We start from the raw sequence: 26,836 nt of genomic DNA, 5'->3' as shown, positions 1-26,836 counted from the left end.
AACTAGACTAACACAAGTTAAATGTTCTTAGTATGATATTGTGCTTTGACAGCATGCAAATAAAATGTAACAATAACTACAGGGTACATCGTCTTCAAGCATATCTTCTGAGTAAATTATATCCGAGGTAGAGCCAAGGTCTTTGTGTCTCATGGGCAGCAGTGTGGAGTAGTGGTTAGTGCTCTGGACTCTTGACTGGAGTGTCATGGGTTCAATCCCCAGTGGGGGACACTGCTGTTGTACCCTTGAGCAAGGTACATTACCTAGATTGCTTTAGTAAAAACCCAACTGTATAAATGGGTAATTGTATGTAAAAATAATATGATATCTGTATAATGTGAAATCATGTATAATGTGATATCTTGTAACAATTGTAAGTTGCCCTGGATAAGGGCGTCTGCTAAGAAATAAATAATAATAAACTCGATGCATCTTCTGGTTTGGGCTATTATGTCAGAGGTCCTGCTTTTAAAGGACCTATATTTTAATTTTTAAAAAGAACCAGTTATGTGCTGTTTTTCAAAAATGTATCATGTCCTGGTACCACAAAATGGGGGCTTAATATAGAACCATATGGTCCCTTAGATATTTGTCCGGAACACTAAATCTGATAAAAATGTTAAAAATATGCCATGTATACTCAGAACCAAGTACAGTACAAACCAAAACATACAAACATCAGCATATTGGTTAAATAATCCCTCATAATTAAATGTGTTTTATAACCAAAGTCGAGTCAAGGGTAAAGAGAATTACAAAAAATCTGCATAAATAAACATACTAAACAAAAATACTGATTTAAATAAACCTTGAAGCAAACACACTTCTGCTTTTATCCACCCATTGTGATGTACATTGTTTATTAATCAATATTCGTAGGCATAATTACAGTTGTTTTTTAGTTGTACAAGGTAATGAAGATTAATAAGTGACCTACAACAAATGGAGTATATGAAGGAGGGTAATGCATTATTTTTCATTAACAGTTTAATGTATCAGTCAGTGTATTGCCAAGTCAAGTGAATGTTTTTTAAAATTAAGTTTCCACTTTTTAATTATGTTTTATGTTCATTTAGATTCTATTTGCTTCACTTGGGGAAAAAAACCACTGCCTTCCACAAGCCATGAACACATTCTTTCTCTATTTTAGTTGTAGTTCCCACATGGAATATGTACCTCTTACATGATATTGTATACCATTTAAAATGTGATGCAAACAACATACTGTGCATGTGTCATGTGTTTAATATAAAGCAATTTAATGGTATAAAGAATGCTTTTATTACTTTCAGAAAATGTGCCTTTGCCCTTGCACTTGTGGCTAAATAGAGCCCATTACAGGCTAAGCTTGTCACCTCTGTTATGTGACAAATAAACAAAAGCAAGATTGGTGTTTGGACTCATAATGCCATTTTAACAGTGATCTCTGGAAGGGCGCAGCTTCCAAAATGATATATGCATTTTAAATATATAAAAGTACATTGATTTTACACAATACCTGTTCTTCAGTGTAGAAAACTGTTTTACAGCTTATCAAAACATTCAGTATCTCGGCTGAGCACTAACAGCAACACACTATTTCGGTGAATGTAAATTTAAAAACAAACGTATGCGCTTGTATTGGAGTTAGTATACAGAAACATGGTGTTTGACGTCTGTGACAAATGACTTCAGGGCAACTGAGATGACGTTTCCTAGAAAATACAAATGTATATCATTCAATATAATTCAATAAATCTGTCAAATTTCAACAGTTGTAGTTACATTATAATATTACCAAATTCTATCATTATCTATCTAAATAATTCTCTAAATGCTGTCTGTGTCTGTTGTTGCCCAAAGCATCACATTTTATAGTGCTATTATTTACTAGACTTTATTTACTGTATTTTAGCTGAACGACTTTATACCTAGAACTTACTTTGACGTCGATAACATATATAAAATGATCAAATAGTTGTTTTGACTGGTTTTATAACAATAATAAATTAATCTGGCGCATAGCTGCTTATGTTTAACATGTTGCAACAGGCTACTGGTTACGCCAATAGCACATAGTTTGTTTAGTTTATCTTCTCCACTGTCTTCACTCTGAATTTTGAATGCTTGAACTGCTGTACACCGTCTCCGTGTTTTTATTCAGCGCTAACTCCTCCTCTGCTTTGCGTTCATTTGTTAGCAATTGTTCACTTTTCAGGCTATGCCATTTTCTAAGTGGATGCGTGTGCTGTCAATCGCCCTGACCGGCACGCGTGCTCCCCGGGCTCCTCCCAGATGCTGTTGATGGTATTTGAGTGCGAGACGAGTGGAGGTAACATTCAGAGCTGGTCTTTCGCTGTCCAAGGGAACAGAGCATCGTTGGAAACAACGCACTGGCTAGCAAACTTCACAGCTTGCACCATGATTTCTACAGCGATGCCTTGTCCGTGGATTATATTTTGCTTTGTTTTGTTTCATCACACGCACACTGGAATAGCACAAAATGTAAAGGAAGGTAAGCGTCACAGAAAGTTTGATTTTTTTATTGTGCTCTTCACATCTTCATCTTGAAAATTGCAATGGCAGTGTTATGAACTATGAAGTGTTTACCAAGCAAGGGAATGGTAGTTTCTGCATGGGTTTCAATATTAATGTGAGGTGCATAACTACAAGGTCAGGAAAACAAAAGAACATCGAGTCAGACTGTAAAGGCTAATGGCATTACTACATTGGGACATTTGTCATGCTGTACTGGCATATGTGAAAATAAACAATGTATTAAATATAAATTTGTGTTGTGTTTTAGGTGTTAATACAAATTGGTCACAAATATAATATCGGATTAGAAAGTCTGCTGCAGAAGACGGAAAGTTTATGCAGTCTGCATCTGTACCGCTCCCCAGCCGTTCTGATTTACCTGAAAAAAATAACACTACAGTACATGCAGTTTAACTAGGGATACCGTGGTACCAAATGCAATTCGTACATTTTTATTTTATTAAATTAGAATTTTACCTAACTCTGTCAATAGCCTAGACAAGTGAAAAAAATGCAATGTCGATTTATTGATCAGTAGTTTACACGGGAAATTAAAGCGCTATTATCGAATGGATTAACCCGAATTTCCCTTTTGTAATAAGCACAGCAGCATACATGCTTCAGTTTCAGAATATTGAAAGATACAGTGGTTTACAGAAGTGTTAGAATGCTTTACAAACAGGTCCACTCCAGTAACAAAAGTGTTTGTTTTCTACATAATACAGTTTAACACTATTAATATATTTTGTGAACAGCCAGTTAAGTACAAGGGAGGCACAAATAGACAAAACGATTTAACAGAGTACTTTTTTAAATATAACTTTGAAAAAACCGTCTATAATGTATGAATGTCATTATAAATGTTAAATTAGTATACAGTATCTATCAATCTGTTTGTGTTTATCTGCAGTCACACCCGGCATTGCAACGTTAAATAAATAAATAAATAAATAAATAAATAAATAAATAAATAAAAATCATCACAAAAAACGTACATATAAATAAATAGTGGTCTTTGATATTACACAGTGCAGGCTATAAAATGCACGTCGAGTCAGAAATAAAGTATTGTAACCACTTGTGGGTTACATTTTTTGGTTACTTGTTTAAACTCGACCTTCTGTTTTTCTTCAGTAGTTAATAAAAGTGAAAATGTAATCTCAGTCGCTTGGAGGCGAAATGCATCTTCTTTTGCCACTTTTCTCGCCGCCGAGTTGCGAGAAGCAGTTTCATTTTGTTCAGGAAACAAGAAGTGCTCAAATAAGGACAAAACAGGGCTTCAGTTTGTAGTCCTAAATTGTAATAGCTACATACCTTAATTAAGAATACAAGACTGTACAAAAAACACATTCATGTCAATAAACAGTAGACAATATGCAGCAAGCAACATACGGGCTCCTGTGACTCAATGTATCTTCGCAATTAACTTGTGAAAATCAAGCGTCTGTTAGTGTTATGTCTGAATTATCACAATAGTTGCATGATACATGTCTGAAGGTATTTCGTTGTGTTAACCATTTGTGCTTCGTTTAATGTTTTTGGGTTTTTTTTTGCTTTTGTAAACTGTGAAATATTTTCTATCAGATAACAAGCACAGTGCCGTTTATTTTGTATTTTTATTTTATTTTATTTTATTAAAACATCGTATACAAAAGAACAAACTATGGTTTATTTTCTGTTTGCCTGAAAATCAATATAGTCCATGCACCTGCTCTACGGACAGATTGTAAGCAATTTCTATTATTATTATTATTATTATTATTATTATTATTATTATTATTATTATTATTTGCTCTGGTTATTATTGTTATTCACAAGAAAACGTTAAATCGGAATATTGACTCTGTGACTTCAGGCAAAGGAAAATTAATTAACTAGCCTATATCAGAAGACGATGTGTTGTTTTGTTTGGTTTTGTGCATAACATGCAATTGTATCATGTTTGCTTTACAGTAATGTTGCTGGATTCTAAAGTGCAGACGGAACTGGAGTGGATATCCTCTCCTTCTGGCGGGGTAAGGTCCTCTCTATTGCTGCTGGTTAAATCATGTCCACATACTATTTTTATTACTCAATACACAACTATTCCGCATCCCAATTTCAGGAAACGTAGACCTTAAGATCGCCCTCCGGTATATTTTTGATGATTAGGTGCACTCAATGCTTCTACTTTAATAGCCTTCTTAGATAAAAGCAGTTGCTAATTACAGGGAACGGCTTCCCTCTCACAATTATCTATTGTGCTTTTTTGTCCGCTGGGAAAGCAATTAGAAATAGAATTTAGCAATTACCAACCTAACGCAAACATTCCTTACATTCTACAGCACTAATGAGTTCATACCATAGTGTTAAACTGTGTTGTACGAAGTATTCAAACAACGAGGGACTGTAGCTGTATTACAGGCAGCATTTTACATTACCGTTGTTATTCTCACCATTGTCATTTGTTTGTATCTGTGTATAGTATTACTATTTGTATAATTTTTTTTTTTTTTTTTTTTTTTTTTTTTTTTTTTACAAATGTTCAAGTATAACTTTAAAACCAGACAGAAAAATCATTTTTGGATGGTATTAAAAAAAAGCTAAAAAATAATAATAATAAAAAAAATCGGAACTTAAACCATCTTATTGATCAATGAAAAAAAATGCACACACATTAGCAATTCTGCATTTGGGTCACTAGCAACAGAAACGTTTGGATTCCCAATTCCATTTGCAGGAATTTCTGGGAATGAAGTACATGGAAAAGCAATTCCAGAAGTGTAGTGGGTGGTATGCTATTGGGTGGTTCCTCATTCAGTTAACAGAAACCCTTTTTTTATTTATAAATCATTTGAGGATAATTATACTTGGGCTTGTGATACAGCTTCCTGCATACTCAGAAAAAACCTTCTATTGTAGTTTTTGTTAATACATTGACTTCAAACACGCTGTCAGGTATCTTTAAAATCCTGCTTTAAATCCTGTTCAGAGAGAAGTGTGTGGACCTTAGTAAGAAAAAAAACCTGGCGTTGCCCTGTAATCTCCACATTCCAAACAAACAGCAGTTTAGAGTCTAGTAAGGATACATAGCAGATCCCTTCATCCCAGTTAATGTCTTTAAACTACTGTGTGTATTATTCCACTGCCCTTCTTTCTTCTACCCTATATGCCCTGTTTGTTTGTTTTTCTTCCCCGGTTTTGTGTTGGATTTCTGTTGAATCTACATTTCATTTGATGTTACAAAACCTGTATCCAATGATCAGTTATAATAATTCATTTATTTATTTGATCTAAAACCATTGCCCATTTAAAAAAAAAAGTTTGATCTCAGTAGTTATCTCGAACAATAAACACGCAGACAATGTTTCCATGGTTACGAGTTTAATAAACAAAGGAACATGTAATGAGATTCCATATTTACTTTAAGGACTGTTGAGAGGTTCATTTTACTTTTTTTTATTTTAAACATTTGGATTTCCAAATATTGACACATCAGTTATCTTTTCGTAAGCCACAGGTGCAGCCTTTCGTTTGCAGTATAACTGTAGCCATTCTAACAGGGATGGTCTATTTCAGTTGCCACCCTCATCTATGTACATGACTTTTTATGGCCTTTTCCTTTTACTACAAATTCTAGTATGACAATGTTATTAAAGGGCTCTGAGGCATAATTATCACGATCACAATGGATACATGCTTGAATCCCAAAGCTCTGATTTGGGTCTCACCAGCTTGAATAGAAGAAAAAAACACATTTCTAAATCCCTTCTTCAGGTAAAAAAAAAAGTTGTAACTAATCAATGTTTTTTAACTCCTTCGTTTTCTCTGTGCTTTTCTTTATAGCTTCACAAATCCAGTTTAGACAAGTAGGGTCTTAGCAAGAGAAGCTTGCCTATAAAATGCCTTTAGCTGTTAGATCCATTGTTATAGATTTTATTTCCCCCAAAAACACATTAAAGGCAACTAGTGTGACCTATAAGATGACATACTTTTCTTGTTATCTTTCAGTGGGAAGAAATCAGTGGACTTGATGAGAACTACACACCTATTCGGACTTACCAGGTGTGCCAGGTAATGGAGCCCAACCAGAACAACTGGCTGCGAACTAACTGGATTGAGAAGGGCAATGCTCAGAGGATTTTTGTAGAACTGAAGTTCACACTGAGGGATTGTAATAGTCTGCCAGGTGTGCTGGGGACTTGTAAGGAAACGTTCAATCTGTATTACCAAGAGACAGACTCTGACTATAGGAGGAATATACAAGAAAGCCAGTATGTAAAAATAGACACCATTGCAGCAGATGAAAGCTTTACCCAGGGAGACCTCGGGGAACGTAAGATGAAGCTGAATACTGAAGTGCGGGAAATCGGGCCTCTGTCTAGAAAAGGATTTTATCTGGCTTTTCAGGATGTAGGGGCCTGCATAGCTTTGGTATCTGTCAAAGTCTACTATAAGAAGTGCTGGTCTATTATTGAGAACTTAGCTATTTTCCCGGACACAGTCACAGGGTCCGAGTTTTCCTCCCTGGTCGAAGTGAGCGGAACATGTGTGAGTGACGCAGAAGAGGAGGCAGAGAATTCTCCCAAGATGCACTGCAGTGCTGAGGGTGAATGGCTGGTGCCTATTGGAAAGTGTATCTGCAAATCAGGATTTCATCAGAAAGGAGATGCCTGTGAGCGTAAGTACAGCTGTTTTCCAAAAGTCATATTTTTACCCTTTTAGCACACTACAAAAAAAAAAAACTACACATTTCCTATATTTAAAATTACTAAAAAACAGGCTTTTAGAAGCTTTCAGTTGTAATTGTGGCTTGATGTAGTTCTCAGAACTCACTGTTCATTGCTGCTTCACATTACAAAAAAGCAGAAAATGCGGCATAGAGTGCTATGGATGGTGAATCCAACTGGTAAAACATTCTCCTTTGAACTGAGAGATTATAGATTGAGTGCTGTCATAATAAAAACAATTCATCCTGTTCTGGAGCTAAAGTTTTCTTGAAAAAAAAAATTGAATTGAGGCAATCCTAAAAGCATTTAGCACCGCGGTCATAGTGGCTCTATACAGCTATGGTCAAAAGTTTTGCATCACCCTATTGAATGAACTAATTTTGCTTCATAAAGTCGAATGAAACCTGCTGAATAATGTTACATTAACAAATTGAATTACATACCGCTTTGTAGTTTTCCATAAACTTATCAAAAAAGTGACAAAAAATTTAAAAAATTGACATTTTGAAATCTAACATGAAATACTGTACTATTATTATGGCTTCCGGTAGACTTTTTGGGATATCATTTTGTAGTTTCTTTGATTATATGATGTCAAATAAAATGTCTAAATTATGTTTTTTAAAGTATATCTCAATCCTAAAATTCTACGTGATGCAAAACATTTGGCCATAGCTGTACATTAGGAGGAGAATACATTTTGTAACATTTTCTGACAGAGAGTTTCCTGTTGTTCAGCATAGGTAGGGAATCGTTGTATACCACTCTGGGAATATATGATGTATTATTCTTTATACAACGTCATAATGTGATATGCTTGATCACTCCTAGAGGCTTGCATTATATGTAAAGCTGATAGTAGCAACTCCTTTTCATTTTTAAAAACTAATCAGGCCTGACTGGAATTTCCTAAAAATCTGTTCTGCAGTCTAATTGAAGTAACCCCCCCCCCATTAGTGTACAAGCAGACACATAATCAGAGCTATCTCTGCAAATTAGTTCTCACATCACAAACCTGACGTGATTTGTCAATTTTGTGGCACATTTGACTTGCTAATTCGGCAGCCTTGTTAATTCCGTTGAACTTGCAAGTGACAAAAAAGGTCACATTAGCAATGCCCGATAGCAAACATAATTTGCTTTGCATGTTTGCAAAAATATTATTCAGGATAAAGTTAAGGAAGCAAAAACAAATCCGAGGTATTAAAATTGGAACCCATGTTAATTGTTTGATAACCAGACCCTTCATTTATAACTGTAGTTATGTTGACACTGGGATTAAATGATAACTTGCTCTCGAGTCGAGCTCTGCGTTCAGCTGCAAGAGCACTTCCCATTCTGGCAGCACACCAAGGCAATCACTTCTGAATATATTTCTCTGGAGCGGATCCAACAGCTTGTTTTCAATATCCCTCTTTTGATTATCCTAATATAGTTGGAAAACAAATAACACGCCATTTTGTGACATTGTAACAGGGCTTTTGCCAAATATAAAGGTAGATCACCGGATTGTAGTCTATGTACAGTATTTAAAGTAGTGATTTGATACAGAGTTAGATATTTAGGTTTCAGCTACAGTATAGGGTAATGGTTTTGGACTACAAGAGCTTTCTGTTTACTTACTAAGTTGTATTGAATTAAATTAATTATTACAATGAGGCAAATAATTCATTTAGGATAGTGTGGTTGAAAAAAACAGACGTCTGATAAGAAATAAATAATAATAATAATAATAATAATAATTGGAAGGAAAAATGTAGAATAATCAGAACAAAAAAATTATTAACACCTGTTTCATTGAGTCGTTCAGATCAGCCTTAAAATCCCAGCACTGGAAACTCTAACATGACTATTCGTATGAATTCCCTTCATGTAATGTGTATGTAGGACTCCAGCTCCTATCTCATTTATAACGACACAGTCAAATGTGAGACCCAATAAGAAGTGCTTTATCACCCTTACAATTACAAACTGACAGCTTCTGTTTAATTTAGGTGTACAGTAGTGCTGTGGTAATTTAAATGAAAAAGGGGAGTTGGAAACAAACAATAAATAAAAAAAATACCTGCTCATATTATTACATTATAAATTCTAATTTGTTAACAAACTGTCTTGTAAATTGAAAAAAAAAATATATACTGTCATTAGGGTTACCTGTGTTGTTTAAATATTTTTAAATATTTTTAAACAACATAAGTAAAAAAAAAACAACAACAACTTTGCCCTAGCAATGTTATTGACCATAAACCATATGTTTGCGTGGTGCTAAATAGGTGTTTAATTAGTTACATATGGGTGGCATTTTACTGTGCAATAATCAGCTATGCAGATTTGCAATGCTTTGTCATTACTATGACATTACATTTTTCATATCAGTATTTCCCCAGTGAATATTGTCTTGTAAATTACAGTATATCATTAATTGAAGCAAAAATCACCAGCAGAGCAATACATACATAAATAAATAAATAAATACATAATATAATTCGGTGTTAAGTAACAAAGTGTCCTGAGTTGCTGTCTGCAGAGTGTGGCTTTAGTCCTTAAAGCCACTATTTCCCCAGGGTCTTTTTAAAATATCTGTGGCAAGACAGAATGGTTTATTCTGGCCCCAACACAGAATAACACAAGTGTAAAAGGGCTTGTATAAAACATGAAGTGGAAAGGAGCGGGGGAGTAAATGAGACGAGCTGTCAGTCATGTCATTTGAGAAGCCCCCATCTGTGCTTGCATGAGCTTTCTCTAAAATGTGTTGTGATCAAGTCATTCATCACTGCCGAGAGAGGGATAGAGGGGGACAGCTTGTCTTTCACTTCTTTTTTTTAACTCTTCATGTACTGATCATCCACACTAAAAGCCGAGCTTTCATCCCTTGGACAGTTGATGCTATCTGTGTTAAAACAAAAAAATGCTTGTTATGCAATTCAGAGAGCTTTTCTTCCTATAGGAACCATATATAATAAGCTGGTATTCAGCACCAAATCTAGCTAAGAGGAAACCTATTGCTGAAGGGATTCCTTTGAATCCTCTCCTGAGTTAATAGTAGGAGTTTCTCAGGATAGACATTGGCATCTATGCTAAAGCCTTATTTGTTCAATATATCTGGAACAGCTATTTCTTAACTGACTGCCTACTAGTGTGTATTGAGTCTTTGTTTCTATATGAACCATACTAATTCTATCTCTGGCTGTCAGAAGCTTTAGTAAAAGTAACATAGGGGCAGTGATTGATGACTCAGACCAACAGGAGGGAAGGTCTGGGGATTCAGAAAGGCTGTGAGGCAGCCAAGGTGTATGCACAGTTGGGCAAAAGAGGCACCAGCAGTCCCATACTAGGCCTCCTTTGCATTTCAAATGCCATGAAAAGTCCTCATACATGTTGACATTCACTTGATTGATAAGGTGTGTATTTGTGTTCCAAATGGTCATGTCATCCATTACAAGTGTTACTAAGCTTAATTATGTAAATACTGAACATGCCAGTCCTCAGGGGAGGCTCCAGTTTAATCACTTAACATTAAAGTAATTCCTTGATGGATTGGGTTCATGCTGCTGTCACTGTGAGATGTGATTTCCCTGTCACAGAGGGTCAAGGACAGTTTTGAAACTAGATTATTATCTTTTTTAAGTTGAATTTGAAGCTGATTTGTACAAATTAAACAAATTAATACTTGTTTAGATACAATAAATTAATCTAAAGTCAGTATTTTAAGACTATTGGGTAGATGATTTGTTTTAAGAAGAACATAAGAACATAAGAAAGTTTACAAACGAGAGGAGGCCATTCAGCCCATCTTGCTCGTTTGGTTGTTTGGTAGCTTATTGATCCCAGAATCTCATCAAGCAGCTTCTTGAAGGATCCCAGGGTGTCAGCTTCAACAACATTACTGGGGAGTTGGTTCCAGACCCTCACAATTCTCTGTGTAAAAAAGTGCCTCCTATTTTCAGTTCTGAATGCCCCTTTATCTAATCTCCATTTGTGACCCCGGGTCCTTGTTTCTTTTTTCAGGTCAAAAAAGTCCCCTGGGTCGACATTGTCTATACCTTTTAGGATTTTTAATGTTTGAATCAGATCGCCGCGTAGTCTTCTTTGTTCAAGACTGAACAGATTCAGTTATTTTAGCCTGTCTGCATACGACATGCCTTTTAAACCCAGGATAATTCTGGTTGCTCTTCTTTGCACTCTTTCTAGAGCAGCAATATCCTATAGCAATAACGAGGTGACCAGAACTGAACACAATATTCTAGATGAAGTCTTACTAATGCATTGTAAAGTTTTAACATTACTTCCCTTGATTTAAATTCAACACTTCTCACAATATATCCGAGCATCTTGTTGGCCTTTTTTATAGCTTCCCCACATTGTCTAGATGAAGACATTTCTGAGTCAACATAAACTCCTAGGTCTTTTTCATAGTTCCCTTCTTCAATTTCAGTATCTCCCAAATGATATTTATAATGCACATTTTTAAAAGGGCCTGTAATGAAAATGGTTATATAGTTTTGCCAAATAAACAAACAAACTGATTTGTTAAAAGGGTCTGTAATGAAAATGGTTATATAGTCGTGTTAAACTGAAAGTATGACAGTATGTAAGGCTGCATTCACACTGGGTCAGTTTCAAACTGACTTGGTCTGGTTCATTTTGTTTGCACTTATCCACGAGCAAAGGGACCGAGCTCGTTTGAAACATTGTATCAATGTGCTTGCTGTTCACACTCATCTGCAAGCAAAGGGACCAAGTTTGTTTGGATGCAAACTTTTTTTGGTCCCTTTCTGTTTTTTTCGTTTGTGTTCACAATGCAGTTTGCAAGCGTACTCGGATCATTTATATGGCGTGTTAACCAGGTGTTTACAATATCCTGGGAGGCTGTGTGGCCCAGTGGTTAAAGAAAAGGGCTTGTAACCAGGAAGTCCCCAGTTCAAATCCCAACTCCGCCATTGACTGATTGTGTGACCCTGAGCAAGTCACTTAACCTCCTTGTGCTCTGTCTTTCGGGTGAGTTGCTGTTGAAGTGACTCTGCAGTGGATGCATAGTTCACACATCCTAGCCTCTGTAAGTCACATTGGATAGAGGCATCTGCTAAATAAACAAATAAATCCTACAAGGCATATTGAAAGATGGCAGCTATTGATGTATTGCTCCGGTTTTTAATATAGCATGTTTTAGATTCTTACATATTGCTGTGAAAAAAAGCACTGGGGGAGCACTTTGCTAATTTAATTAATACATTTCTTGAATGCCTACAATAGAATGCAGTTTACGCAATTCTGCACGGTCCTCCTAGTGTCAGCATTAAACAATGTAATTTGAGAAAAGACTATATACATTTACTTTTTGTGAGTTTTGTCCAGTTTGGCTTGGATTTTTGTGTCTGGTCAAATTTTCTACCAGAGCTTCAGTTTCTCATACTGTCCATATATATTAGGATTACCAGATTTCCAAAGTGAAAAATGGGGGGTATTTTTTTCTTCAATTCACTGAGCCTGTAGCAACTCTGAAGCCGTTAACAAAAATAGCAGTATATAAAATAACACAATAATAGTTTCAAAAGTAAACATCGGGTGAATTTATTGCAGATGATAACAACTCATTATTTTCTTTATATTGTCATCTAGTCAAAACATCTTAAATGTACAAAAATCCAGATTTTAAAAAAAGATCCGATATTACTATTTAAACATATGGTATACACGTAATCAGAATGATTAAACAAATAATCCATACGATTGTTTATTTTAATTTAGAATGGCATGAACACAACCTAATATATTACTCTGCTATTAACCTGCTGAGCACAGTGATACCGTTTTGTACTTAAAAAATATACAATAGCAAAACCGGGACAAATAACAATTTTACTGTTTCCGACCGGGACAAAAAATTAAGGCTGAAAACTGTGACAATCTCAATTTTCCCAAGATGTCTGGTAACCCTAATGTAGTTCCCCAAGAAATGTGTTGTTTTTTGCACTACTGTTTACTTCCTAGTCAGGTTGTATAGTTCTCTTCCCATGTGCAGAATGACCGAGTCCAACTGTTCACATTGAGGTTTAGCAAGTGAACCAGACTCGTGCGTTTGCCAAACGGACCGAGACCGCCTCTTTAGGTGGACTCGGTACGGTTAGTTTCCTAAGTGGACTTTGTTGTTCACACTTCACACCAAACGTACTGAACAGTACCAAGTGCGGACCAAACCCTCTAAACAGACCCAGTGTGAACACAGCCTTAGTTTGCTTTTTTCAATGACTTTACAATTAGCATTCTTATATTGAATGCAACTGTAATTTTAATAAGGTCAAGTCCTGTTTGAGTCTCTACAAATCATTAACCCCCTAGTCTTAAATGTGCAATCCAATTAGATTTAAATATATTATTATTACCAACATTGTTCTTCTATAAAATTATAACTTTTTGTTTTGAATAAAAGGCATAAATAGTTCTTTATTTGAAGGCATGGTGTAATTTCCAGGTAGAAATTCACTGAAAACAAAACGTTTTTTCATGGTACAGAGCTCTTTTATACCGTTTTGAAAAGACCTCCACTGGTCCTGGAAGGGAGGGCAGGTTATGTAGTAAGCTATTGATTTTTGTTCAAGAGAAGATTGAAGTGCATAGTCATGGCTATGCAGTCCTTCAGAAGCTTGCATTGGTAACAAGCCCACACACACACACCTCACCCTTCCGGGAGTGAGAGGGTTATGCCTCAAGGATAGTCACATATCACTTTCCCAGAAATGCCAGAGAGAATCTGAGCTTTATGGCAAGACATTGTCTTCACTGACACAATATTCGCATGTCCAATTGTATCCTTCCCAACAGACAGTAGCAAGCAATTACAAAAAAGACATCTGTGCCAAGGTTTAGATAGCTAAAGAGACCAAGCTTAAGAGTATAAGAAGTATAGAACCCGGATCGATAGAAATGTCTAGACCTGTTAGCACAAATAAAGATGACTACTGTTGAGAAGCTGCGAGAGGTCCTTTGTTGTCGAAAAGGAGGAGGCCGATGCTGTGACGCTTCAGGGGACCAGGGTCAACTAGTACTATCATCCATCTTCCGCTATGGCAGTCTTCTGTCAGGTCTGGGTTCACAATGCTGAGCAGAAGAGGCAGGGCTCCATTGTTAACACCAGACTATTCTCAGCCAAGTGTAAATGAAGTTAATATTCACTGACTTTATGCATAGCCAATGAGGGCCCCGGTGTCATCTTGGAAATAATGCTATCAGACACTGAATAGCAAATGCTGCTGGTTGTTTGTGTTTTTTTGCTGACCATGTAATGGTTGCTAGCTTGAAGCTGTTTTTAAATTCATCTTGGTATTGAATCTGAATGTATTATTTGAACTGTGTTCAATTATATAGAGATAGATATGAAATCTGAAAAATAAAATGCATTTGGATACTTCTGCAAAAGGTCTAGTGTTCTAATTTATTTTGAATATGTGCGTGATATAAAACACATGCACATTCATATATACAGACACACTGTACAGGACGTATGTTTATACAATGGAAGGAATGGTATGTTATATTTATATTTAGGCCACTAAAGTGGATTATTCTTCTAATCCAGTGTCTCATATTTATACACACATGAGTTAGTTCCAGCAACCTTACAAGCAGTGTGCCAGATAAACCTCATGAATAGGGTAGAAGTCAAAATGTCATCTGGGTGTAGTGGACGTATCTGTTTATCAGTTACCAATATTTCCAGTGCATATGTTTCCCTAACAAAGATGGCTGAGATGCTCTGATAAAATAGTGTTTCATTATGATTACTATACTGCTCTACACTATCAGAGCAAGCAACGTGAGTATGAATAATGGAACAGCTGTGCCCAAACTAGGTATCCTTGAGCTACTTGTAAGTGGAACTAAAATTAATACTGACAGTGTATACAGTATGTATATATTGAAAATAGGTGTACTGGCTGAAGTTCAGTTCCTATTGAGTAAGTACAGTAGTTCCATACAGATACTGTAGTATTCTATAGTAGTGGCCAAAACATAGTTTACAAAAGTTCTCTGCAGTATTCAGTATAGTTAAGGCTATGATTTTGGCACAGTAATTTTTAGTACATTTCCCGGGCAAAAAAACAAGAATTCACGGAAAGCTCATCAAATAGTGTAGTTTTAGCTACATCAACATACACAAGAGCTTTTAAACAGTACACCAAAACCAATAATATATATTTGTTTTGACTTCTGACCAGTTTAAATGTTAGTTTAGAGTACACTACTTACAGTACACATTTCACACTCCGCTATCATTTCGGGTCTCCGACCCTGTGCGACAGGTCGGAACTACGCATTGTGAAAGAACGTATTATATACTCCTGTCGAGTGCTGAAACACTAATGAAAGTCATTCTACACATCATATTATTATTATTATTATTATTATTATTATTATTATTATTATTATTATTATTATTTATTTTATTAGCAGTTGTCACAAAATATACACATTGAATCACAACACAGTGTGATATAGTACTCTCGTCTGCCTGTCCTCTGAATAGAGTTACCACCAACAGCTCATACGTACGAGCCCCCCCCCACACTCCACTGCACTCCTCAGGCAGAACGACTGTGCCACCCTGAGTGTGTGGTGTAAAAAATAAAAAAAATAAATTGGTTATTTTAAGCTCTCTGCACAAATCAGTGACCATCGGGACTGATGCTAAACGAAACCCAGAGACTGTTGCATTTTACAACACAACGAAGTATGGTGTGGATATACTGGATCAAATGGCATGGCTATATTCTGTCAAAAGTGGTACGTGCAGGTGGCCTGTGGCTGTTTTTTTTCTAATGTTTTGGACCTGGCTTTTGTTTTATACAAGGAGTGCACCGGCAACACAATCACTCAGAGGGACTTCATTTTGCAGCTAGCCCTGGAGCTACGGCAGAAACATTTTGATAAGAGACTCAAAAGCTGGCTGGGAAATGCCCCTCAACCTTCAGCCAGCGCTGCGCCCACTGGCACGCGGAATAAAAGACAATGCCAGGTTGCTAAATGCAATAAAAACAGAACTTTTGATGTCTGCGCCTGTTGTGAAAAGGCAGTCTGTGGCAAATACACTGGTACAGTTGAAAAGCGTGTTTTCTGAGTAGATTGTACTTCGAAAGCTGTAATAGAACTCTGAACAGAGCTTTTGAACTCTGTTTCACTCAAAGCACTTTCACGTTGCATAAGTTATGTTATATTTTAGTTTTATGCTGTTTTTATAAGTAGTTATTTATTTTTTATAATTTTATATGTGCATACAGTTGTCTACACTTGTTTACACAGAAGTTTATTGCGTAAAGTCTATTTTATTACAGTTTTTCATGTTTATGTATATGTGCTCTTTCTGAAAAAAATAAGAAAAAAAGTTAAATTTTCAATGTAAATACGGTGTTGTTTCTGATCTGAAAATGTTATGTATGATGTTCATAAATAAAAAATATTAAGTTGTATCCGATTGTTTGTTTTTCATTTTCATATCGAAGCCGTTTTAAAATGGAGCCGCACATTTTTTTTTTTTTTTTTTTTTTATTTAGTCGTTGCCAATTAGTTTTTTTTTTTGTTGTTTTTTTTATATTATTTTCTCCCCAATTTGAAATGCCCAATTATTTTTAGGCTCAGCTCACCACTACCACCCCTGCGCTGACTCGGGAGGGGCGAAGATGAACACACGCTGTCCTCCGAAGCGTGTGCTGTCAGCCGCCCGCTTCTTTACACTCTGCAGACTCACCGTGCAGCCGCCGCAGAGCTACAGCGTCGGAGGACAACGCAGCTCTGGGCAGCTTACAGGCAAGCCCGTAGGCGTCCGGCCAGACTACAGGGGTCGCTGGTGCGCGGTGAGCCGAGGACACCCTGGCCGACCTAACCCTCCCTCCCCCCGGACGACGCTCGGCCAATTGAGCGCCGCCCCCTGGGAGCTCCCGTCCACCGTCGGCTGTGGAATAGCCTGGACTCGAACCGGCGACGTCCAGGCTATAGAGCACATCCTGCACTCTAGCGAGTGCTTTTACTGGATGCGCCACTCGGGAGCCCTGGAGCCACACATTTTGCGGGTGTGGCGGTTGTATGTAGTCCGAAATCTTGGTGGTTCTAGTGTTAACAGATGGTTAAACCTTTCACCTTTCACTGTCACATACTTGCATCTCTCTAAATAATGTTTGAAATTCTCCCTTTCGGGTTCTCTGTTGGTTGAGAGGACGGATGCACCAACGCTTTTGATTTTTTTTTTAAACCTCTTGTATAACTCAGCACATGTATTTAAATGTCAATTTATCCAATTTCGCGAATGCAGTCTGTATTTAAAGAATGAACAACAGCTGCGACCACCACAGTCAAAAGGGCTGCGACACGATTCGTCCTTCGTGCAGATAGTGAAGCTGCACAGCTTTTATAGCTGTCTGCGCCTGACGTATCACATTCATCTGCAACAGAAGTATGAACCAGGCTTTAGAGTTTTCCACGATTCCGAAACAGCATGTTCTAAGAAAGCCTCAGTAGTCGGTAAACTTCTGTTCTCCAATGCATTTGTTCTTCTGTCTTTGCAGAAAACAGCTCACTCACAATTTGTTTTGTATTGTAGCGATCTCGGTTCCCGCAGGCAGGCGCATCACACAGGGCGAGACAATCCACACACAGGTGGAGGGCGGGCGCGAACCCGGGACCTCTCGCACTGAAGCATAGCGCCAATACCGCTGTACAAAAGAGCCGGCTCCCTTGCAAGGAGCGTATATCGGGCTTATGTATTTGTGTGTGATTATGTCACCTACCAGCCCTACTGCTGCCTTCCCCCGTGCACGCTACAGTATTTTAACTGTCACCCATTTACATGCTTGCTCGCTCAGTATTTTTTATATGGCTAGGTAATCCCCAAAGAAGACCTTTGCATTTATTTAACCTAGACACTGGCTTGGAGGCCATTACATATGTTTTCACCTGGCTGTTTTTTATTTGTAAATGTAATTGCTCAAAAGCATAGCTTTCATTCCTCAGTTCATACATATGCTTCTATGAGTATCGAGTAACTTCCACTTTAACGAAATGATTCCGCTCCTTCAAAATGGGGTTTGGTACATTGATTGTATTGATATTTGACATTTAAGTAAATTAACTTTCAGTGTTTTTAAGAAAAGAGATTGATTTCTTTTCCACCTCATTGGCCAAGTTGATTTGCACAAATTAAATACATTAACACTTGTTTAGAAAAGGCAGCATCGCCAAAGACATTATGTAGTCTGGTAATAAGGAGTAGTTATAATCTCAAAGTTGATTAAAGTGTAAACAATTGATAAGAAAATAGCTAATGGTCTCAGGTAATAATTATTTTGGGTTTTTTTGTGGCACTAGTAGTCGACAGTTTTAGTTTACATGAAAAAGTTTATGGGTGTGTTTACACAAATAATCCTGTTTAAACATTCAATGTTTATTATTTATTATTATTATTTGTTTATTTTAGCAGACGCCTTTTATCCAAGGCGACTTACAGAGACTCGGTGTGTGAACAGTGCATCAGCAGCATAGTCACTTACAATTACATCTCACCCGAAAGACAGAGCACAAGGAGGTTAAGTGACTTGCTCAGGGTCACACAATGAGTCAGTGGCTGAGGTGGGATTTGCACCGGGGACCTCCTGGTTACAAGCCGTTTTCTTTAACCACTGGACCACACACCCTTAGCTATTATCGTAAAAGGTGCATTGTTATAGGATACTTTTTATGAGAACCTTGTAATTTATTGAAGCATTTGTGGCTTTTCAAGTCCAGTATTGATAGCAGTTATATGCTTGTCTATCTCTTGTAACTTTTCTTTTTTTAATTTTCTGTTTTGGACGCCTCTTCAGGCACTGTAAGATACATTGGGTACACGGTGACACCTCTTGCTGTGAGCTGTGGGTGACTGAGGGGATGCTGTTCTCCTTGTGTTGCTCTCTGAGGGCAGAGGCGGCAGAAGCAATGCCAGCAGCTGGTTTGACATTGTCGTCCTGCCCAGCTGTTCCTGTCACGGTAGCGGGACGGAGGAGCGTGCAGGGAATTGGGAGATGACATTCTCTCGGGGAGCCAGAACATTTTTACTGCTGATAGTCTCAGTGGTAGGGGGGGCAAGGGCTTCTGTAGACCCTAAAGCCTGCCACCATTATCTTTGAAATAATAGATTGTTTTTGGCCTTTTTCTCAATGTACGCCTTTACAGAAAAAGTCTTGGGTGGAAAATGCCACATCCCCCAGTGACATTGTCAGCATTGATGCAGTGTGATTGTTTTTTACTCGGTCAAATGAACTAAATGAAAAGAAATTAGGCATTACAATTTTCAATGTTCATTCATTATGAAAGCTTCAGTGTTCAGCTTGTGAAGAACAGAATGGTTTTTGCTTCACATATTCATAGTGTAAACTCTCCTTCTTAATCCCATCAGTTACAAGGTAAAGCACGAAAAAGATTCATTATATAAAATTATTTTCTTATGATGACAATGATTTTGATATTAAGGTTTACTTTTCAATACCTAGATCAGTTACTCAGTTCTCAGTTTCAGGAATGTCAGTTTTATCCCTTATCATACCCATATATGCATTCAAACCCTGTAGTTTTTCATCAAATTGCATGTGATGTGGCCTGAATCCAGTTTGGATGTGCCCTTGTAATAAACGGTAAATGTCAACTGGCTAATTAATTATTGCTATGGTTTATATCTTCCAAAATAAACAACATACTGTATCAAGCAAGATCAATTTCTATGGAAACACCCCCCACCCCCCCCAGGTAGAACACTAAAGAAATGGTTGTGGATCCTAGAATTAATTCTGCACTATTTTAGCTGCTTCTAACTACAGTGTTTGTTTTACTGCAGTACAGTTCCGGTTGCTGTCCAGCTTGGGGGGGATTATTCAATGCAGCTAAATAAAGCTGAAGTCTTGCTGTGAAAAGCGATGTTCGTTCATCATTTGAAAATACTGTATCCCAATTAAAAGAAGTGATGTCCCAATTAAACGACATAAATAGCACTGGGAAGAACCGTCTCCCAGAGTTGTATCCCATTTAAGCAGCAATCCCGATTAGGCGGCGCCTACTGTATTATTTAAAAGGGGGTTAAAACTGTGTCAGTTAAACCTTCCCAGTAAAGTGTAATAGAATGCTAAGCTTTTCAATGTTTTTACTGGAAAGCTACTTATCATCTCCTAAGCACAGGTGCGAAAGATGAATGAAACAGTTGTCTGTATGTTCTAAACCCCAGCAAGTCAGCCAGCTCAATTGAAGCAATGTGCGGGCTCTAGGCGGATAAAGGAAAATATGATCATTGTTACCTTTTGACGTGGTATTTCTAAGACTTTTAATCTACCTGTCTGAGATTTTCTTTTTTGGTGGCTGCTACTTCGTCCCAGCTCTCTTTATACCCAGGCGAAGGTGTAAGAGTCTGAAAGCACCTTGTTTGGAAGGCCCAGGCTATCTGAAACACAATCCCACCCAGAGCAGAGCTTGCCAGCAGGATTTCTTTCCTTTCGTCTGTATAGGCGCCTTCCTTTTAAAAGGTGGAAGATTAAAATGTCTGGGGATATATTACAGATCCTCACTGTAAAGGAGCCTTTTTGTGCGTTTCACGATGTGCTGGGCATCTGGTAGTTAATTAATTATAGAAGAAAAAGCTCCTAGGAAAATCCAGCCAACACCTGTTGTGTTAAGAGTACACAGTAATCTTGTTGCTTATGAAAAGTAGAGTATGGTACAGCATGAAATGGTCGATATTACATTTGATATAGTTTTTTTTTTTTAATCTAAGTGCTGAACCCTGAGCTCCCACATCAAAATGCATTAGCAATACTTTGCTTGGTAAAAGCGGGACATGGTGCTCTCTGCTTATGTGCAATGTGTCTTTCAAATGCTGCTCCGCTAGAGCACTAGCACAGCACTGAGCAGCTTGCAGAGAATGTGAACATAATACCTGTGTGCAATAGCAGCTCTGTTGAGCCACAGACAAATGTAAATCTGCATAGACCCTTTTGTGCTCATTGAACCAAACAGGTTTGAGAAAAAAAAAACACACTGATCCTTAGCTTGATTGAAACATGTAAACAAGGAACATTTTAAACAGTCAACCGTGACTTTTTTGCAGAACACATTTAGTTGGACCTTGGCCTGGAATAAAAACAAAATTGAATTCAGGAATATATTTTTTGTTTCTGTTTAAAAACATCTCTGTTAAAGCTCCTTTAGGGAATGAAACAGGACAGGAGCCACCCACATTGTAAAAAAGCAGTAAGATTTAAAATAGACATAGCGGCCTTTTGACATCTTGATGAGGAAGGGCTACGTGCCAAATCATTGTAGTTGTGTTTAAAGTTAGCATTTATAAACCCATCTCGCTATCAGTTGTCTGGTAAACGTTTAGACAAGAAGGCGGTGTTTGAAATAAGGAAATAAACTGCTTCTTTTATCATGTTTGACCCGTTCCACCTGGTCTTCATCAGCACTGGTACTGCCTCCACATCCTGTCATCTGCTCTTCCCTTGTACCTCCTTTATCACTCTAATGGGGTGCTATCTCTAAGTTACTTTGCATTTTCTCTCTGCTGCTTACAGTGGTGCATTTTTTTCCATATCCACAGTGACAGCATGGAGGATTTAACACATAATCAGCCAGGGGGATGAACCTGGCCGGAGCAGTGCACATTCGGAGGAGACAGACTCTTAAGTTGGTTGCAGTTTCAGTACCTCTTTATTCCTGAAGCATTCCACAAGAGTTCCAGCATTTATTATAGAATAATACAAGATCAGCCTTTATCACTATTGGCTTCAATCTCAGGCTGCCCTTGATGGTCTGGACTAGAGAGATATTTGACTTGGTTTAATGTAAAGGTTAATGAGAGGGTACCTATTTAAAAAGTTGCCGACTCAAAAGACTGTTCCTCAGCAACGGTAACACTAGCTTCAAGGGTTCCAATTAAATATGAGCCGTTCATCATGGTATGTTAACTGAAAGAAAAACAGTTTTCATGCTGCAGCATCACACCCTGTGTGAGTAATAATTATCAGCTCTGCCATGACCAAAGGAAATGGCATGTCAGACTGTCACAGAATGTCAGCTTAGGTTCACAATTTCATCCATCTCTCTGTTTTTTTGGCCTTTCTCGAGATGGTTATTTAATCAACAAACATTTTAAAAGCTTGGACATAGCTCAAGAATGTTAATTAGCCCAGCAGTAAACTAGTGTCTAAACCCACTTTTTTTCTAATTGAGATAGTATTTCTTTGTTTTACCTGTAGCTCCACAATGAGAATTGCGATTTATTTATTTTCAGGAACACAAGCCTGGGGTCATTCTATATTCCGTTCATTAGGTCTTTACTGAGGGTTTCATTTTACTGCTGAGTGCAGACTATTGTTTTACCTTTTCCAGCAATATAATCTCTCCTGCAGCAAATTATAGAATCAGGCTTACTTAAGGGGTGTAGTAAAATTTCCAGCTCTGGTTTGAACTTCTACAGTATGTTATGTTTCAAAGGATTTCACTTCAGGTGGAACCTAGCTTGTTTCCAAAGCAGAGTAGTCAAAGCTTTTATGTAAATCGATGTTACTTTACGTGACTTATAACAGATACAGAATTCAAAGTTATACTTTTAATTGTATTTCTTGAAAGGCCTCAGTACTCTAATTCATTTTTTATTTTGCCAAAAAAACCAAAAAACAGACGGTCAGTTTTGAACAGCACAAGGCTTGTTAGCGGTGCTATAATACTCCTATCAACAAGACATGTTGCTTGAGTTTAATTGGTTGATATTTTTTTCAGCGCATTGATGGGTGAAGTGACATTGAAAAGAACCCATTACAAATGTACTGAGCTGTATATGTGAAAGTGTGTTAGGGTAATGGAGCCAAGGGGGAGGTTATTGCCAACCAGGAGCAGATGCTATGCTTGGGTTGGAATGTGTTCACAGGATCACTGTGTTTATATATATATATATAAACCATTCACACTAGAGCAGGAGCTGCAGTGAAAGGTTGGGGCCTGCAATGGACACAAAAAAACTGTTTGATTGAGCCTTGTTAGCGCCATGTCATTACATAAACACCACAAGAAAAACAAAACACTGCAGTTTTACAGACACAACAATAAACAAGGTTTGATCACAAAACACGAAAAAAAAATAAAATAAACAAGATCTCCTCTTTAGCACACATGTGAAAATGTGGCGGAAATGTTTAGTCTCGCGTCAGCATGGAACCTGCATTTACTCCCTGCGTGTAAACATTGGACAAGATTTTTATATTTATATATTTTCAGCTTGTTTTTTTTCACTCATTGCTAATTGCCATTTTTACCAACAGAAATAGACTGAAGTGTTGTGAACATGAATGAATCTATCAGCTGGTTTCACAGTCCCAGATTAACACTGATCTTAGATTACCTAACGTTACCTTAGGTAATGATGTGTAACATTATTGCTAATCAGGGACTGTGAACCCAGACGTGGGGACCAGTTAAAAGTTATCTATCTACAGTATGTACATATGATTACATTACAGTATTATCACACTAAGTGCCAGTTATATACTGTATCCCAATGGAATAGCATGCTCTTGTGTTATAAGCATCAATGTGCAGAGCAGTGGAAAAGAAATACAATTTAAACCAGGGGCTAAGATTTTCTGTAAACAAAGAAAATGTGCTCAGTCGAAGTAGCAGTGCGGTAAGTAATTATTTGTGCGTGGGCACAAATAGCTGGCCACTAAACTAGGGTTGGACGATAATGACATTTTCAGTTATCGATTATCGGCTGTAAATTATCACGATAATCATGATTATCGGCTGAAAAAATAACATGTAAAATGTCTTGGAATTTATCAAATTTAAAGCTATATATGACAACTGCCTCTACGAGTTTAGAAGAAATAAAACCAGCATCTTTAATAAAAGTTATGAAACAATGGTTGGTTACAAAAAAGCACAAATAATATAACTAGGGACCTAAGTAATTCGCGATTTCGCGGAAATCGTGAAATTGAGGGGTCACCGCAAAATTCACCTCTTAGGGGCCAATGCATACAAACAAGTACGGTGAGGAAAAAAAAAGAAAACTTGTTTAAATGAACTACTGCACAACACAAGCGATGCAAACTATGTATCTTCCTTCTGTAGATAGCCCATTTTTATTCCTTCGTCGTCCCGTGTGCATTGCACTTAAGCAAAAAAAAAAAAAAATGTCCACAAGTAACATTTACAAAATAATTTCTCCAAAGCAGTTAACGTTCTTGTTTACTATTCAAATGACAAAGTTTTCAGCCTATCAGTGCGTCTTTACTGATTTTATGTGATCTGTACTGTGCAGGAGAGGGCGGGACAAAGGTGCTGCATTGTTTTCATTTAGGTTGCTAAAATCTAGTTTTCAGCATTGGAGGGAAAATAGTAGATATGGACGACAAAAAAAGCAAAGTATATTTCGGCTGATGATCGTTTAAAGATATTTCACAAAGAAACTACATGCAGACTGAGGTAATTGTTTTCCATATCTTAATGTGAATTTGGAGAAAGTACGATCGATTGCTATATAGTTTCAAAATCACGCATTAAACAAACGGCTACTTCAGAGGCTGCTGAACAGAACGTAAAATAAACAGCTTTCAGAAACCAAACTGGAAAGTCTGCACAGACAAGAAGTATTCCTGTCTGCAAGTTAAATCAGTACTAAAACGATCCAGCACAGCCACCTCGCTTCAACCTGCTGCTTACATTACAGTTGGAATTTTAGACCCGAATAGCCACGTCTTCTTTGTTTTGACTCGGTACTAATAAAATAAATGATTGGATGGGACAAATAACATGACAACGAACGTGCTGCATACATTGCCTTTATTAAAGTATGCCAGATGCCCTTGTGTAACCGAGTTTTTGGGCTGTTTCTAATTGATTTCCACATCTGTATAACTTGACAAAGCTTTGCCTTAACTTCCAATTCAGTGGATGCAGACGTGCAGTCTCAATGTATGGGCAAGTCAACTGCAGGTGATGCTGCATACTCGCCTTTAACAAATGCCAGCACTCTGTTTTAGAAATGAAGCAAGTACCACTATTTTTAGGCTTTATAGTGTTCTGAAATACTGTCTACTTGGGTTTATTTAATGTTTAAACAGGTCCGCGAAATGACCTCGAAATCCTAATTTTATTCCGCAACATACCCGTGAAATACGTAAATTTACCGCGATTTAAGTAGACCCCTAAATATAACCAAATCTTTGGTATCTTTTAAACTTTTGAAATATAGGCTACTTATTAAAAAAAGTGTTTAAAAAAAACCAAACAAACAAATTATAAATTGCGATTAAAAAATATCAGCTTTTCCATACTGCCTACAGACGGGCTTATTACCTTGCGGATCACTTTCTGTCACTCCAAAAAACTGCCACACAGGACTGATGCTGTTTCTTTTTTCTAAAATCTTTTCAGAAGGTTTCGTAGTTTCTGCAGTTGCCATCGCCATTAGCTCAAAAGTTTGCCTTTACTCCGTGAATCTTACGTCACATGTTACAACTTCCCACTACGCAGCGCGCACAGATCACGTGTTGCGCCTCACGCAGACAGTTAAGTCCTGTCTTAATGCTTCAATGCAGAGTTACTGTTACACACAAGCATATCATAGTGGGTAACGGACGATAAAATGATTATCGATAATTATTTTTCAACGCAATACAATTATCGATGCAAAAACATTATCGATAATATCACGATAATCGATTATTGTTCCAACCCTACACTAAACATGAAAATACATTGAGCTTTTAGTCAGTCAGGCTCTGATAGTCAACTGAATGTCAGAGTCCGAGCATCTGGCTTAGTGTTGTTAACTTAGGCCAGCTGGCCCTTGGCAATTGAGTAAAACACCTTGTAGTGCTGATTAAATGTAATATGACATTATATACAGTAGCGTGTAAAACATTTGTAACCAATCTATAAAGATATGTTTGCTTTATGGGAAAGAATGATCAGGCTACTTAGAGGTAAAGTCTGTTAAAAGACACTTTTCTGAAAATGTATTACTACTGTTGCCGGAAATTATTCAGTACAGAGCCATATAGGATGAATTTGGTGATTTGACATTTTCAGAGAAAAGATAAATTGATGTTATCATCTTTCTCTGCTTAAATAATTTTGTCCACTGTTTCTCTGAGTGGTTCTTGGTATGGAAATGTTAAACTGCAGGATTAATCAATCAGCAATTGACATTAAAAAGCTGTTGCACTGTAATGTTGTCAGCACATTTGATCTTAGACCTTTTATGATTATAATCTGCTTAACTTTGTTGGCGTTCTGCAGAGTTTAACAGACAAAGCATTTTTAGAACATTGAGTTTTCATGACTACTTTTTGACTCAGCACAAGATTGAGAAACTGAGGACAAAACATGGCCTGGTGCCACTGATACCAGCAGATAATACCAGACATGTCTAGTCATCACTTTTGGTTTGTCTGAATCTTATCATTCTTCTTTCACTTCTTATTCAGCACTGCATCATGCAGAACATTTAGATAGTTAAGCAAGTGCAGAGCAAATGAATGCAATAATGACTAGCTAAAAGTTGAAAGAGATATTGATTGAAGCATTTAATTAAGACA

General features: G+C 37.2%; 1 protein-coding gene across 1 annotated transcript in view; it reads left to right on the top strand.

The window, feature by feature from the left end:
• The first annotated feature begins 2,315 nt into the window (after nucleotides 1–2,315).
• Nucleotides 2,316–26,836, top strand: part of LOC117403006 (ephrin type-A receptor 7-like) — an 84,155-nt gene continuing 59,634 nt past the window's right edge. The window contains exons 1-3 of the mRNA XM_034004814.3: nucleotides 2,316–2,494; nucleotides 4,471–4,532; nucleotides 6,508–7,177. Of these exons, the coding sequence (XP_033860705.1) occupies nucleotides 2,401–2,494; nucleotides 4,471–4,532; nucleotides 6,508–7,177 (826 nt within the window). The 5' untranslated portion in view covers nucleotides 2,316–2,400. The remainder of the gene's footprint in view (nucleotides 2,495–4,470; nucleotides 4,533–6,507; nucleotides 7,178–26,836) is intronic.

Source organism: Acipenser ruthenus, chromosome 5, assembly GCF_902713425.1.
Source record: "Acipenser ruthenus chromosome 5, fAciRut3.2 maternal haplotype, whole genome shotgun sequence".
Classification (NCBI taxonomy): domain Eukaryota; kingdom Metazoa; phylum Chordata; class Actinopteri; order Acipenseriformes; family Acipenseridae; genus Acipenser; species Acipenser ruthenus.
Note: the sequence above shows the minus strand (reverse complement) of the source record. Positions and strands in the feature narration are given on the sequence as shown.